The sequence below is a fragment of the Galleria mellonella genome, unplaced genomic scaffold (genome assembly GCF_026898425.1).
Source record: "Galleria mellonella isolate WM207_F2 unplaced genomic scaffold, CSIRO_AGI_GalMel_v1 utg65, whole genome shotgun sequence".
NCBI classification, from domain to species: Eukaryota; Metazoa; Arthropoda; class Insecta; order Lepidoptera; family Pyralidae; genus Galleria; species Galleria mellonella.
In genome coordinates, this window is record NW_026442138.1 from 11,472,194 (window position 1) to 11,489,883 (window position 17,690).

The window sequence follows — 17,690 nt, forward strand, 5'->3', positions numbered from 1 at the left end:
CTCCCTCACTCACCGTACGGAATGTGATCGCACTGAAAGTGCAACCACTTAGCGTCGGTATTCTGTGAGGGTGTGGTACTTCCCCGGTCGAGCCGGCCCATTCATGCTGCAATACCATATGGTATTACAGCGTGGCTCTACCACCGTCAAATATGCAAATATCACCAGATATGCAGCGAAATGCATCTTTATTAATACTAAAATTTTTATTACTATTGCAAATACCTTTCGTTTTATAAACTATGGTTTTATTCGCTCAACGGGTGCTTACGTATTATGCTGTGGGTAACTATAATTGGCTAGCATTTAGTAAGTGTGTAATATATATTCAATCATTTATAACGCTGGTGTTATCCCTAATAAACTAAATAAATAAATTTGTATGGATGTACCTGTGTATGAATAGATGTTTATTTATACTTTATCACGTAAAAATTTTTGCACGAGTTCAAATGAAATTTTGTACACGAATAGGTAACCTAAATTATGGATTAGTTATACGGTTGGAAGTCCCAGGATACAGGATAGATTGATTTTTATTTCTAGAAATACCGTTCAGTAAAGTTAATTTATAGGCAAAATGTCAATATTAATTATCATTAACAGGTTATGAATAAATTTGAAACTAATGTTACTAAGATTGTAAATGTAAAAGTTTATAAAGTTGTGTAGATGTTCAGATGTTTGTATGTTTCTTATTGAAGCATGTTTTAATTATCCTAATTGAACACCTAAAATATTTTCAGTAAAGATTAAAAAAAAAGCCGCGAGAAACAGCCAGTTTAAAATCATTATTACTATATTATATCTAAGACAAAAAAATTGATATTCTAAAAAATAATGCAAATTTTTATGAACTGGAACTAAAAATATTGATTATCATAATTATTATTATTGAGAAGAAAAAAAAGGGTTAATATTTTATCTTTTTTTTTATTTAAAATTCAGCTGCAGCTAGATAGGTAGGTATCTCTTAATCATATACATTTAAAATTACATTTCAGTTTTCGTTGGTCTGTTTGCATTGATTCTGTGAGCGACGTTGGAGGTTTGGTTTGCCACGAACCAAACTTTTGAGGAATTACTTTTAAACTAGATAGGACATTAGTAAAGTAAATGTATGACTTTTTTATGCAACTTAGAATGGCAAACAAGCTGACGACCCATTTGATGGAAAGTGGTGACCGTCGCCAATGGACATGAGCACTACCATAGACATAACAGAGTATACTGTTTTGCTCATGATACTCCCCATGCGTTGCTATTCCTAAGGACTTAGGTGTTATTCCTCTGTACCCTGTAAATTCACTGCCATATTCCACTTTTCAAACCGAAATAAAGCCATGCAAACACAATTGCTTCACGGCTGGAGGTATCTGTCTTGATCCTCACCTATAACGCCTATATACAAAAATTGACCTAGTTAGCCCAACATGATCACTTCACGAGGAATTTACCACGATGATTTCCAGTTAGTACGTCGTAGAGATTGATCTGATAAGGCATATTGCTAGCAATGGGGCCGTGCTTCCAATTATTAATAATCTCCTCCCGTAATCCGGATGTATTATTAGGTAATTTTTTTTTATATGGAGTACAGGGTACGGCGCATACGAGCATGCAACTTACCTGATGGTAAGTACCTATGGTTGCCCATGAGCACCCGCAATACCAGAGAAATTGCAGGTGTGTTGCCGCTCTTTTAAAACGTAATATAATCTTTTCTTGAACGTTACGATGTTGTATCGAGTCGGAAATACTGCTGCAGGAAGTTGATTTCAAAGCGTGTCAAAGTTTTTAATGCGTGGAAAAAAATTCATTAATAATAGAGATGAGTAATATCCGATATCAATATATATTTAGTTCTGGCTATTACTGGATTCTTCTACGGATATTATCTATTGGATAACCGATAGTTAATATTTATTTATTTGTTCTTAATAAAGAATAAATAAATAAATATTATTGTGCAATAGCACAATAAAACTTTGTACAAGTGGTGAGTTTAATGCCATATGGCATTCTCTACCAACTAACCATTAGGTAAAAACAGAAAGCGTATCAAGGACAGATATGGTGAAAAATATGTTATATATTATAGTAACATACTTATACATAAGAATTTTTTTTACAATACAGGGGGCAAACGAGCTTGCGGCTCACCTGATGGTAAGTGACTACCGCTGCCCATGATCACCCACAACACCAACGGCATTACAGGTGTGCCGCCGGCCTTTAAAAAAGGAATATGCTCTTTTCTTGAAGGTTATGTTGTCGTATCGGTGTAATAGATGTTATAAGGTCAATATATGTGTAGATATTGTTACTACAATATATAGAAATTGCTATATATTACTTACAAAACATACAATGGAAAATTATCAGTCATCCTGATAGTTGGGATAGAACTTAAATTTGTAGCGGATTGTATAATTGTGGAATTTAGTAGTAGTTATCAATCTGAATAATTGGTTAGAACACTGCGCATGATACATTCGTTAAAAATGCATAGAGATGAAACGCCTTTACGCATTTTCAGTGCGTCGAATCGGACAGTAAGGGAGTGATCATCAATAATTCGAGCCGCTCGACGTTGAATACGGTCTCATGGTAGAAGCTGGTACTGTGATGTTTGATCCTAGAGGTGAGAATAATATTCCATATGTGGCCGGACTTGAGTTTTATGCAATTGCAAGCGATGTTTGTTTGTTAGTTTTTGAATGGTTACCTCTGTTCCATTCGTGTTTCTACCGTGAAGCAGACACATAGTACAGACACAGTGTTACAAAGTACAGAGGAATAACACCTAAGTCCTCAGGAATGGCAACGCTGTTATGCCCATGGTACCGATCATGTCTATAGGCGACTGTTACCACTTTCCATTAGGTGGGCCGTCAGCTTGTTTGCCATTCTAAGTATACGTAGCATAAAAAAAATAATGTTTTACTCTACTGAGCAATCTTAACTTTTTTTAGGAAAAAAACATTTTAAAGTCTTTTCTAGATATAGAGCTATGTTATTGGTAAAGGGTAGTTCGTTATTTGCCACCGAGAGCACTATTGGAGCCGTATGCAGTCCAACATAGCTAGTATTTATCATGCATACGTGGCCAGTGCCGATAACTTCCGCAATGTTCTAACCGCACTGTTGAGGAATGGTACGTTGCTGTAATTGCATGCATTGCGTTAGTTTTTTTTTTAATTTCTATTACAGATTGATTTTATTTATTAACCGATTTCAAAAAGGCATTTGCTATGTGTTTTACGAGATACCTTTGCGTGTTTTGAAACATTTTTTTTTTATATCGAATGGGGTTTTTAGATGTTAGTTCTATATTAGATAGATAGATATATAATCTATTTGCACCACTCATTGGTAAGAATTCTCTTTTTAATTTCGTTTCACTCGTAAGGCGATAATCAGAAGTTTATATTTATATATGTATATCGAGCATTGTTATTCTGGATTTATTTATTTTGTTACATTCCATAATGGAGTGATATATGGTAATGAAATAACAGATAATAGAGATATAGCACATTGAAGGAAAGTTCGAGGAAGTCGCGGAGTACTGTGTAATGTCTATGGTATTGTTCACATGAACATCATCCTCTGTCGACGTTAGTTACCACTCTCCATCAACTGGGTTGTTAGTTTGTTTGCCATTCTAAATTGCAAAATATATTTATAATTTTACATTTAAAAGCAACTATTTATCCTTTTGAAGATAGCAAGTAAGATTTGTAAAATGTTTGTAACCAAGTACATGGCTCGCCAATGCTTATAATATCGTGCATGTCTCGTATGCATTGCTTACTCTTTGAGCTTTTAAGGTCTAAAATAGTCATTTTGTCAAACCGATTCATCATCATCATATCAGATTTTAACTGTCCACCGCTGAACATAAGCCTCCCTCTTAAAGGGTTTGCCAGTAATTGCCACGGTGGCCAGGCGGGTTGGTAACCGCAGTTAAGCTTTAGAGATGTGTTAAGAGAGATGCTGCTGCCCATCCTTCGCCCTCTCTTAGTCGATTCTTACCACACCCATAGGAAAAGAAGGGGTGGCCTATTCTATGCCGAGACCACACGGCAATATATACATATATTGCTATCTACCTATAACGAAACCGGGGCGCATCGCTAGTTGGTCAAACCGATTAATGTTTTTAAATTTATAATTACATGGATTTATTCTTTTTTTTATACCACTGAGGTGGCAAACAAGCATACGGCCCACCTGATGGTAAGTGGTTACCGTAGCCTATGAACACCTGCAATACCAGAGGCATTACGCGCGCGTTGCCGAACGGAACCTTAGAAAAAAATTAATTATATGAGTCGTAAATATGAAAATCGATTTATGGTTCCATTATAATCATTAAGCTAACCACTTTAGATTCATTGATAACTTTAAATGTTGCTGAATACACTGCTATCTGTATTGCCATAATAATAGTCACATTTAGAGTTTCCTAAAAAAAATAACAGTTTGGTAAATGCTTCCGTGTTATGGTTAATGTACATTTTACAACGCCACTGAAGTGGGCATCAGAGCTCATTGTGCGAGCCTTATTTACTACGCTGATGGACTCCTCTCGTCCTGAGAACCGAGCACGGAGCAGGCCGAGTCCTCCCGACCTCCGCCGGAGTCTCCCGACCCGTCAGCGCCTGACAGCCAGTCGCTATACAACCTCGGCCGCCGCCGTTCGTGACCAATCTCGATGCTGGCACACACATGTGATGAACTTTTTTTTAAATAGTGCAGTGGCATTCCATTTTTAAATATTTGAATACGTTTCATTTTTGTGGCGCCAAAATGGGTTCCCACGACATTCCAGCCCGACGGCGACTGTAGGCCTTGCCAGGTTCGTATTTGTTATACATCTATTACATCTAGTTACTAGTATTAGACGCCTTTTAAGTATATGAGAAAATGTTATAATTTATGGGCTATTAGTGATGTAGCCGAAAACATTCTCTTAAATTGAAAATTAATATCTTATACCGGTTCTAATAGAAAATTTTTTTGTTGTATTTTTTAATATTGGTAGGAATGATGGCATGTGTAAATTGTCACGTTTAACTTTGAATTTAATAAAATTGTGATCAGATCATATTTTATTATAAAATGCAAATAAATAAGAAACGATTATTTAATAAATTATTATTAGTATATTTAATAATAAATAAATTATCAAAAGTAATAAATATAATTAAGTTGAATAATTAATTAATTCGGCAATTATACAATATACAGAAAAAAACTTGTAGATTTAGTTTTTTTTATATATATATAAACGCTGTTTTATAAGTTTTTAGTATTAGTTTGGTTTTAGTATAGTTTTTATACGTATAATAAATAAAAAAAAATACATTTAAATATTTTTTATTCTTTTTTTAATAACTTTAAAATAATATAAATCCGCAGAATATATTGCAAACGGAAGTTCAGTACTGCACCTATACATGGATTTTATGGTGTAGTCAAATGGCAAATACGAAGACCTTGTATGTACAATACAAATTAAATTAAAAATTATCACCATATCAGCTACTAACCATAAAGGGGGTTTTGTTAGTAATTGTCACGCTTGGTAGGCAGGTTGGCATCTGCAGTTAGGCTTTGATGGTATTTTAAGAGGGACGCTGCTGGCCATTTATCTAGATTATAAATATAACAAAAAAATACAAAATCACATATATTTATTATGTAGAATTAGGTATATCACCTGGACATCTGTTAATTATAGAAATGTACTTCGATGTTTATAAGAAATTATAAATTATGGATAAATGTAGATTGGTAACATGTAATGTATATAAATGGTACTACGATTGACGTACTTAAGACTAGCTGTATCCCGCGATTTCACTCGCGTGGATCAGTACATAGAGTGTCCTATACGCTTGTAGAGGGTGTAGATGTGGGCTTGATGATATTTATATAAATATAGATTCAGAAGGAGTGAAAGAAAGAAAGATTTAGTACGAGATTGTATAATTAATAATATTTACAGTAAATAAATCCAGTTATAATAAGTCGCGATACAAAATATTGTTCGGTAAAATTGCTAAGACAAGAAGATTGTTAAGAACGTCACTATTTATTTTTCTGTAACTATGTAGGTTTGAAAGAGGTTGGTAGCCTACACGTTAAGTTAGGATATAACCTATCTGTGTACCAAATTTCTTTCATATACGTTTAGTAATATTTTTTCCGTAAAAGAGGAAGAAACATCCAAACAGACTGTCATTAATGGACAAAATAATTTAATTTCCAGTCCTCACCTATCATGCCTCACTGGTGCCACCCTAGCGTATACCGAGAATGCAAGCGGGGTTAGCATTCCATTATCATCCATTAACAAAATCCTATATTACATGTCTTATAAATACGTAATATGGTTGTAACAGACTTTAGAAAGAATGTAATTGGTAACAGAACACTTCAAAAGAATACCTTCCGCTATATTATGGGGACGAAGGAGCTTTCAGATCCTAATATTAACTGTTCTTTCCCCTGTATCCGGAGATACTTGACTCCTTCATCAAAAAGCTTTAGCTTATTTTACTTATTAGATTCTTGCTTTCTATTACGTTTTATAATAAAAGTTGATTGAAAAAAAAAACGACTTCTAAATCCGGGGGAAAGGGATTGTTAGCAGTGGAGTTTGACAGCTCTATTGCCAGCAATATTAGGTCGACCTCCACGTGGTTTCCCCTGTAAACTATCGTGAATAATTCTTGTTAAATTCGCCACGATGGGCTAACTGACCTGCTTCATATTCACCTATCATCCTTCACTGGTGTCCCGCCGGTGTATACCAACAGCACGGGTTGGGTTACCATTCCATTATCACCTATTAAAAGAAAGAACCTCTAAATCCATCTCTTAATAACAACAAGGTTTATTTATTTGTTTATTTATACTCTTGCACACATTAGTAAATATCTACAGGGCAGACTTAATGCCTGGTGGCATTCTCTACCAGTCAAACGTTACGCTAAACAGAGAGAGTAAATGGCGGTGCATAGATTTAAATAAAAATGTAAATTAAATGAATATTTTGAAAGATAATATTTTATGATAAATAATGTTACAAACATATAGAATAATATACTTACAAAAATATACACACATAAATCAAATACAATACATATATAAATAACTAAACATAGTATATATGAATAAAATATCCTTTTTATTGTTTATTATTTTTTTTACAAAATTCCTTAAATACATAGTATATATTAAATTAATAAATATATAAATCATAATTATTTATATAACAGATTAAGGCTTTTCATTGTTGTGATAAATTGAATAAGTTCACGAAGGGATTTTTTAAAGGAAAATTTGGTTACGGACTTTTTGATATCAATAGGCAGTGCATTCCAGAGGTTTATAGATGAGATGGTAAAAGATTGAGAGGACAAGGTTGTAAGTGATGAGACGCTGATATATTTAATCTAACTAAATTAATAGATTATTATATATTTAAATAAAAGCTGTGTTATACCTTCCTTTTCCGTGGGTGTCAATAGAGGCGACTAAGGGAATTTTATGATTAAGGGATGGGCAGTAGTGTCTCTTTTAAAGCTTCACTAAAGCCTAAATGCAGTTGCCAATTCACGTGCCAAACGTGTCAACTACTGCCGAAAGCTCACTGGTGGCAGGCGGGTTGGCAACCACGTTTAGGCTTTTGGTAATGCCCAAATCATCCCTCAACCGGTAAGTTCCATTAGTCGCCTCTTACTACACACACGGGAAAGGATGGTCCATTCTATGCCGGAACCACATGGCAATTTAATTTAATAGAATTAAAGATAAGAAAAATACTGAGTAAGTAGTAAACTTAGTAGCAATGTAGAAATAAAGCTAAAAACATTGTGTTTCATGGACAATGTTTATTTATTTAAATAATTTTATTTACTCGTACCAGAGGGAGACTTTGTACAAAAGTCGTTTGCATGGGCACCTTAGTCCCATTCGTGTTTCTACTGTGAAGCAGTTGTGTTTACATGGCTGTGTTTCGGTTTGAAGGGTGGGATATGGCAGTGAGTTTACAGGGTACAGAGAAATAATACCTGAGTCCTCAGGAATGACAACACATGGGAGGTATCATGGGCGAAACAGTATGCTTTGTTATGTCCATGGTACTGCTCATGTCTATAGGCGACGGTTACCACTTTCCATCAGGTGGGCCGTCAGTTTGTTTGCCATTCTACGTTGCATAGAAAAAGTTATATGTATATATACCTATAGACATAGGTGACGGTTACCACTTTCGATCAGGTGGGCCGTCAGCTTGTTTGCCATTCTAAGTAGCATAAAAAATATCAAAAAAAAGACGGCACAAAGAGTTAATGCTAGTAACATTCAATATCAGTCAACCTTTGGGATGAACAGTGATTTATTGTTTTATTTAATCAATTAAGTATTAATACATTATTCTATACAGACAGCTAGTAGGTACATATTTAAACAAAGGTTTGCTCTGTTGAATTATTAAATAATCCGACAAAAGAAATCGATGCTAATAATTATTAAATAATAAATCAGAGCAAAAAGTATATTGAGAATAATTATGATACTCACGAGTAGGCCTGTAGGGAATTTACGTCAATTTCCAAGTTGACGTTTATTCCCGCCAATTCGCTTGTCTAAAATAGCACTATTGGGTTTTCAGTATAAAAAAAAACTTACAAATTTAATGAGAATTTACGAACAACTTTATCACAATTGTATTCCCTGAAGAGGTAGTCAAAAACATTTGAATTTGGTTTGATAATAGTGTATTGATATTGGTAATATGATAATATTAAAGTAAGTACGAATTAAAAAATGTATGTCAGTATATACTCGTATATATATATAGAGGGGAAAGGGATTGTTAGCAATGTAGTTTGACAGTCCCATTGCTAGCAATATGCCCTATTAGGTCGACCTCCACGTGGTTCCCCCTGGAAACCATCGTCTCACTCACCTATCATCCTTCACTAGTACACCGCCGGTGTATACCGATAGCGCAGGTGGGGTTACCATACCATTATCATCCATAACAAATTATGGCTGACATTATATATATATATATATATATATATATATATATATATATATATATATATTACGTCAGATACGCCATATTAGAGTTTTTATTCTTTACAACATTTCACAATATGAAGAATGGTAGTAGTAGTTTTTAATTTATGATAATTTATTAGTGTTCATATGCCGCGAGTTTTTTTTATAGGACCAGGGTGATATTCTAACGTACGGTTCTCGTGATAATAAATGGTCATAGAGCCAATAACTTTAGTCTTAATATTCGCGTGGTCTCGGCATAGAATAGGCCACCCCTTCTTTTCTGTGGATGTCGTAAGAGACGACTAAAGGAATTTAATAGTCGAGGATGGAGCAGCAGCGTCCTTCATAAAACATCACTAAAGGCTAACTGCGGTTGTCAATCCGCCTGCCAAGTATGGTGAATACTGGCGAAACCTTTCTTATGAGAGAGCCCTATGTTCAGCAGTGGACAATTAATGGCTAATATGAATAAATATAGCCAATAAATGTGTAAAGCATACAGATTTCACAGTGACACAGAGAAATAGAGTTAAGCTTAATTTTAGTTTTTTTTTTTTTTATTTTATTTTTATACAACTTAGAATGGCAAACAAGTTAATTGCCCACCTGATGGAAAGTGGTAACCGTCGCCTATAGACATGAGCAGTACCATGGACATAACAGACTATACAGTTTCGCCCATGATACCCCCCATGTGTTGCCATTCCTGTGGACTCGGGTATTATTCCTCTGTACCCAGTAAATTCACGCCATATCCCACCCTTCAAACTGAAACACGGCCATGCAAACACAACTGCTTCACGGTTGAAACACGAATGGGACAGAGGTACCCAAGCTACTTTGTACTTTTGTACAAAGTCTCCCTCTAGTAATTTTTTGTACATTATTGTGACATAAGTTTCATTATCCGGTTTTCGATTTATACATACATACATGTCTGTCATGCCTGTTTCCCAATAGTGTAGGCAGAAACAATAGGACGCTGAATGCTTCGATTCAAACAGACCTCTCTCGCTTCCTCCACATTCATCAATCTTTTCATACAGGCTCGCCGGTTACGGATACTTTTTATTTGGCCCTTCTTCAGCACGTCGTCTATTGAGTCGACATACGTTCGTCTAAGGCGGCCCCTACTGATATCTCTATTCATTCGTGCTTGATAAATCTATTTATTTATTTATTACAGTTGCACTATAAACTACTTTTGCATTATAATATAATATTTTACATGTATTACAAAATACATAACACAACATACATGGAATGGCAACGCATGAGGGGTATCATGGGCAAAACAGTATACTCTGTTATTTCTATGGTACTGTTCATGTCTATAGGCGACGGTTACCACTTTCCATCAGGTGGGCCGTCAGTTTGTTTGCCATTCTAAGTTGTATAGAAAAAAATATTGTTAAGCATAGCAACCTGGAGAGAGAGACATTATATCAATTTATCTCTTATATACTGGTCCAAAGAATTATTAATTAGAAGCTGTCTTAACGTGCTGATATTATTTTTTATTTTTATGTTATTTGGCAATTTATTATAAACTAGCGACTCGCCCCGGCTTCGTATGAGTGCACATTACATCAAATCACATTAGAAACCTTTAAAATTATCAGTCTCTCTACTATATTATGCATGTATTATACATATAAATTTTCCTTTTTATTTACTCTATCTGTTAAAAAAAACGCATCTAATCCGTTGCGTAATTTTTAAGATCTAAGCATACATAGGGACGGATGGATGAAAAGTGACTTTGTTTTATATGTAGTGCTATTTAATGACATGGGATATGGTTCAAAGCTATCTGTTTGTAACTTTAAAATTTATATCAATTATATCAATCGTTAACTATTTATTGCTGAACATAAGCCTCCTTGTTGGCGAGTTTTGCAAGTAATTGCCACGCTTGACAGGCGAATTAGCAACTGCAGTTAGGGTTTGGTGATGTTTTAAAAGGTGTTTAAACACTGCTGCCTATCCCTCGACGTAATTCCCTTATTTGCTTCTTACGACACCCAGGGGAAACGAAGGACCTGCCCTATCTATGCCGGACACTACACGGAAATTATTTATTAATTTATTAATAACTTTAAAGTTGAATATAATAAATTATTATTATATAGACTTCTAATTTTATACTGCATGTATAATTATTAATTTTATTACACTATTCTTTACAATATTCCATAGTTTTACTGCTACGGCTTTTGGACAAGTGTTATTACTCAATTAAGAACTTGTTGGACTAAAAAATAATTCCATTTTATAAGCACATAAATAATATTTTGTTAATAGTATTTGAAAAGAAGTTACCGTCAATATTAAAATTTTTCACGCCATTGTTTTGGCAAAACACGCCTGTTCCTACCACATCATCTGTATAACACCACTAACATCTGTATAACGTGTTTTTCAGTAAATAAATTATATTATTATGATTATTATGAAAGGGCCATATTATGTAGGAAGAGAGTTTGACGGCAGATATAAACAATCCGTGTTTCATGAGTGGCGACTTCCTTGAATATACATATCCGTTTTCGTTTAATTCAAATTTTACTTTTCTAAGGACTTTTGGGCCACCCTGTATTATATGTCGGATACACGGTATTTCTACTAGTCATGGAGTACAAATGTTATATAGCTACAATGTGTTTTAGCTATATAACATTTGTACAATTATGTATCTGTCCAACATCCAATAACTAGATATCGAATGACACCCAAATTAATTAGATCGGATGACACCGATTCCTTATTGCATTCATATATATTTGTCACACGTAATTGACAAAAGGTCACTCAATATAATAATATTGTTCTTGTACGTATAATTAATAATTTTTCACTGTAACCTAATAATAATAGTTAATTGTGGGCTTTTTTCTAAATGGATGATAATGGAATGGTAACCCCACCCGCGCTATCGGTATACACCGGTGGGGCACCAGTGAAGGATGATAGGTGAGGATGAAGCAGGTCAGTTAGCCCATCCTGACGAATTCAACAAGAATTGTTCACAATGGTTTCCAGGGGGAACCACGTGGAGGTCGATCTAATAAGGTATATTGCTAGCAATGGGGCTGTCAAACTCCATTGCTAACAATCCTTTTCCCCCCTGTTGATTGTGGGTATTAGAGATGTCATATACATTTACTCGTAGTTAAATCTCGTTTTTTTATTTGTGAAAACCTGCAATTGTTTTTTTTTGTGTTTATTCTCTTTTTCAATAATGTAATTTTTTAGCTGATAATTTTTGTTTGGTAAAAAATAAAAATAATAAAATTAAATAAATAAATATTACTAATATAAATATGAATGTAATAAAACACTAAAGTTAGACAAATAGTTTTTATACATACATAGGTATTTGTAAGGAACACTGGATGAACGGAGTTGAGAAACAGGTATTTTTTTTTACAACTAAGAATGGCAAACAAGCTGATGGTCCACCTGATGGAAAGTGATAACCGTCGCCTATAGACATGAGCAGTACCATGGGTATAACAGAGTATACTGTTTCGCCCATGATACCCCCTATGTGTTTAATTATACCTAAAAGAAGATTCCAGCCCATGTTTTTAAACTATGTAAAAGTAAAAAAAAATAACGAATAAAGATTATAGTCTATAATCTTTATTCGTAATTTTTTTTTTATATAAACAAATACAAAATGCTTGTGAAAAGTTGACAGTAATGGTATTCATTGTAAATACATAATAAAAGTTGATATCCAAGCGGTACCAACCACTTTAGCTTCGAACTACCACAGAAATCAACCAATACACAGGTTTGGAAAAACAAACCTAGTTCCGATATCTGATATTCAAAATCAATATACAGTTACCATTTAATACCGCGTAAAGTGATATCCGTGACTAGTACGTCTTGTCGTATCGGTTCTTAGAACGACATAGCTGCCTGTTACCATTTCACCTCTTCACTGTTTACTCATATTCTGCTAAAATGAAAATAAATTTCACATACGTTATATACGTAGCAATGTTACAAATATTTACGTGCTCTTAATATTTGGTTCTAACTGATCCTAACGTAAATACGTGTACTAGATAAATAAGTTACGGGTACCTAATTTAATTAAAGACATACTCGTAAAACATTGGGCTTTACACGGGTATGTATCGTAATATTCGCATGTTTTATAAAGCTAATAAAAATATAAAAGAGTTTAATTGTATTCGCGTAATTAATTACAATTAATTTGACAAGCGTAATAGGATTATAGGAGTGGAATGTTGGAGCAATTTTATTAAAATTATAAATAAATGGCCAATTTATTTTGAGGTTTCATATAACAGTACTAATAATAAAACCAGTATGGAGAGTGTTATGTTTTTTATAATAAACTTATTAAGAAAAAATATGAAAATTTAAAAAAAAACTTATGAAAAAAAATGTCTCTGATTACGTCCTTGCCATTCGCCATAGTTAAGCGTTACGCTACAATAGCTTTCAATATTATTTTTTAATAGTTTTGAAAGAGAGTAATTTGCAATATTCGTTAGTACAGCCTCTATTGTGTGATTTTATTCATTATTCAGAACAGCTGTTAACTGTCTGCTGCTGAATATAGGCCATAAGGAGGTTTTTTTTTATGGGTGAAAATGGTATGGTAACTCCACCTGCGCTAACAGGATACGCTGGCGGAGCACCAGTGAAGGGTGATAGATGAGAATGAAAACAGGTCAGTTAGCCCATCATGATGAATTCATCAGGAATTAACCATGATAGTTTCCAGGGAGAACCGCGAGGAGGTCGACCTGGTTGAGTATATTGCTAGCAATGGGATTCTCAGTCTCCATTACTAACAATTCCTTTCCCCCCTCATAAGGAGGGGTTTGCCAGTAGTGGCACACTGCGGGTAGCAACCGCAGTTAGGCTTTGGTGGCTTTAGGTAAACTCAAAAAATGTTTCTTTTATAGAGTAACATAAACTATATATTTGTTTTTAAAACTTCTCTCCACCCGTGCGAAGTCAGGGTGGATCGCTAGTAGCGATTATATTGTTAAACCTTAACATTAAACAAGTTATATTAACAAACGACCTGTACCTTGGGCACAATATTTATAAATGTACAAATTTTACAAAGAGCTCTCGGATTTGCTACGGCTTTTGCTACGACTCTCACGCTACGTAACGTGTAGCATGTGCTACGAATAACAAGCCGTAGACAATTCCTACGGGTATTATTAATTTTTTTATTTCTCACTGTATGTTTGTTTAATTAATATGAATTTTTTATTATTATTATTAAATAATTGTATTTATTTAATACTAACAGTCATCTCATCATCAAATCAGTAAATTACTGTCTTCTGCTGAGTATAGACCTCCCCCTATTGGGGGGTTTTACTAGTTGTTGCCAAGCTTAGTAGGCGGGTTCACAACTGCAGTCAGGCTTTGATGATGATTTAAGAGGGCCGCTGGTGCTCATACCTAGAACATTAATTTCCCTTAGTTGCCTCTTAAGACACCTACGAGAAATACATATATATATATATATATATATATAGACTGGTCCAATAACGAATACGTTAAAGGTCTGGTATTTAAAAAATAATATTTGATAACAATTCCTTAACACATTCGAAAATAGATATCCGACCGACCGATATGGGCGATATCGGAATGGGCCATGACACAATGAGCAATATGCCCTATTAGGTCGACCTCGTGATTCCTCTTGGAATTTCAATTCTTGTTGAATTTATCACGATAGGCTAACTGACCTGCTTCATCCTCACCTATCATCCTTCACTGGTGCCCCGCCGGTATATACCGTTAGCGCAGGTGGGGTTGCCATTCCATTATCACCCATTAAAAAAACACCCTGCACATGAAACACGAGATTAATTGATTCCGGCTAAATTTAGATTGGAGCTTCTATATAAAATTTATGTGGAAAAAGTTTAGGGGTTTGTTTGTCCATTCACAGCATTACGGATGGTTATTCTGAAAGGGTTTATTTAGAGCGGAAGGGCGTTTACTATCAATAAATAAACTTTTGTAACATCAAAGTGAATAGTGGGCCCTTATTATTTTTGAATTATAAATGTGAAAGTAAGTTTATTTGTTACAATAAAATCACTATTTTAGAGTAAGAATTAATTATATTGTATGCTGTATCAGCCATTGACTGTTCAGTGCTGAACATAGCCTACCCCATAAGAGGGGTTTTCCAGTAGTTGTCACGCTTGGCAGGCAACTACTGGTTTGGCAAGATTTGGCGTTGGCGATGTTTTAAGACGCTGCCCGTCCCTTCACCATAAGCTCCCTTAGTCGTCTCTTACGACGCCCATGGGAAAGGAAGCGGTGGCTTATTCAATGCCGGGATCTGCACGGCTAAAAAAAAAAAAGAAAATGATGAATTTATAAAATGACTATTTCCATAGATAAAAACGACTTTAAAATTAGCTACAATTGAAAGACTTGTAAATGTGATCGTTTAAAAATGTTTGGATGTTTGTTTATTTGTTACTCAATCACGCTTAAACATCTGAACGGATATTTTTATTTTTTTACAACACCAAACGAGCATGCGGCTCACCTGGTGGTAAGTGACTACCGCTGCCCATGATCACCCACAACATTAACGGCATTGTAGGTGTGCTGCCGGCCTTTTAAAAAGGAGTATGCTCTTTTCTTGAAAGTTATGATGTATCGGTTCAGAAATACTGCTGTTGGAAGTTGATTCCAAAGAGTGGTTGTGCGTGGGAGAAAGTGCCTTGAAAAACGCACGGTGGAGGACCGCCACTCGTCCAGATGGTTGGGATGAAATTATGAATCTGAATAAAACTATGCGGGTAGGTTGTTAAATTAACATATAAGATAAAACTATTATCAGTATATAAAAATATACTGATTGACGCGAGTAAAATCGTAGGAAACATCTAGATATAAATATTTTACTAAACAAGGTGTTATCTTGCGGAAGTCCATATAACTGATTACTTGATTAGAATTATTTTGTTTAATTATTTTGTTATTTTTTTTTGTACTACTTAGAATGGCAAACAAGCTGACGGCCCACCTGATGGAAAGTGGTAACCGTCGCCTATAGACATGAGCAGTACCATGGACATAACAGAGTATACTGTTTCGCGCATGATACCCCCCGTGCGTGGCCATTCCTGAGGACTCAGGCTTATTTTGTATATTATTAAAACTTATTTCTATGTTGATTAGTTTGTCAGTTATGATAGAAAATGTGAGAATAACACCCTTCCCCCCCTTATCTCTATATACAAATCTTTATGCTTTATATATGTTTTATATACAAACTCTATGGACACTTTCTCCTTTCGAGTTATCAAGGTTGACTGGAAGAAATCCTTTTAAGGGATAAGTCCGGCTGTGTACATTTTTACCATAAACATACTATGAGTGAATGTACAAAAGCATATAAATAAATAAATCTCCTAAGTTCATGTAGCGAAAAAATTGAAATAATTACAGTTTATAAAGGTATATGTAAATATTACAGAAAAAAACAAAAAAACGTTTGTTGAGCTTAAAAGAAAAGTGCGGGCTAGGAATTCAGTCCCTTCAAGCGTAGATGAGCTAAAAGTAGCATTGTTAGAGGAGTGGGCATTCCTCAAGAAAATGTCAAAAAATTGATAACATCAATGGAAAACAGACTGCAGGCTGTAGTAAGGGCTAGAGGGGTCAATACAAAGTATTGATTTAAGATATATTTTTTAATTTTTACCATATTTTGTTTAATTTCCAAAATACGCGACCAAGGCCCTTTTCCTAAATTCCTATTTACGATCAGACATCATTTAATTAAGAAATAATTGATAGATTTCAATGATAATGATATCAAATTAAAGCTGACATCTTAAGATTTCGAAGGCCATATCATTTTTATAATGGACATTTGTCATTTTAGTAAAATCAATGCATATGTGCGTCGTCAAGGGTTGAGTCGATTTGGTTGCTAGCGAGTGTAATACCATTTTAGAGAAATTATCAAAAAACCTTCAAAAACAAACTTACTCCAGTTTTTAACTACAGTTACGGCCCATAATAAGAAATTACGAATTGTAATATCAATAGTAATGATTATTAAGTATCTATTTTGTATGAGAATAGAAGAAATACAATAAAAGTAATTCTATCCCTTATACATAAGTACAAAACCCTCGGAGAATGAGTTCAATTCGTACGTGATCGGTTTTATTTCCCTGTAGTCTACATCCTGTCAAACACTAGTATTTCTAGTTGATACTGAGGGTAAATAATTTTATTTTATTTCTTACAGGTGTTATCCAAATCGCAGGATGTTTTCCCTATGTCGGCGGTACAAAGATGAACACGGTAAGCGCTTTATTAATTAATTAACACTATTACGAATACTTACATTGAATTAAATAATTATTTATTCAGAACTTAATAAGTTAATACTCTATATGTGGATTATATTAATATCAAATTAATATTATACATGAAACAATTGCTTTTATTGCTTGCTCTTGATTGACAAGGTTTAGCAATGTTAATTAGATTGTTTTAAGGGTTCCGTACCAAAAAGTTAAAAAAGAATCCTTATGGTGTGATTTTGTCTGTCCGTT

General features: G+C 34.3%; 1 protein-coding gene across 1 annotated transcript in view; it reads left to right on the forward strand.

The window, feature by feature from the left end:
* Positions 1–4,689: 4,689 nt before the first annotated feature.
* Positions 4,690–17,690, forward strand: part of LOC113522421 (uncharacterized) — a 115,888-nt gene continuing 102,887 nt past the window's right edge. Inside the window, exons 1-2 of the mRNA XM_052900491.1 lie at positions 4,690–4,864; positions 17,381–17,436. Coding sequence (XP_052756451.1) covers positions 17,400–17,436 — 37 coding nt within the window. The 5' untranslated portion in view covers positions 4,690–4,864; positions 17,381–17,399. The remainder of the gene's footprint in view (positions 4,865–17,380; positions 17,437–17,690) is intronic.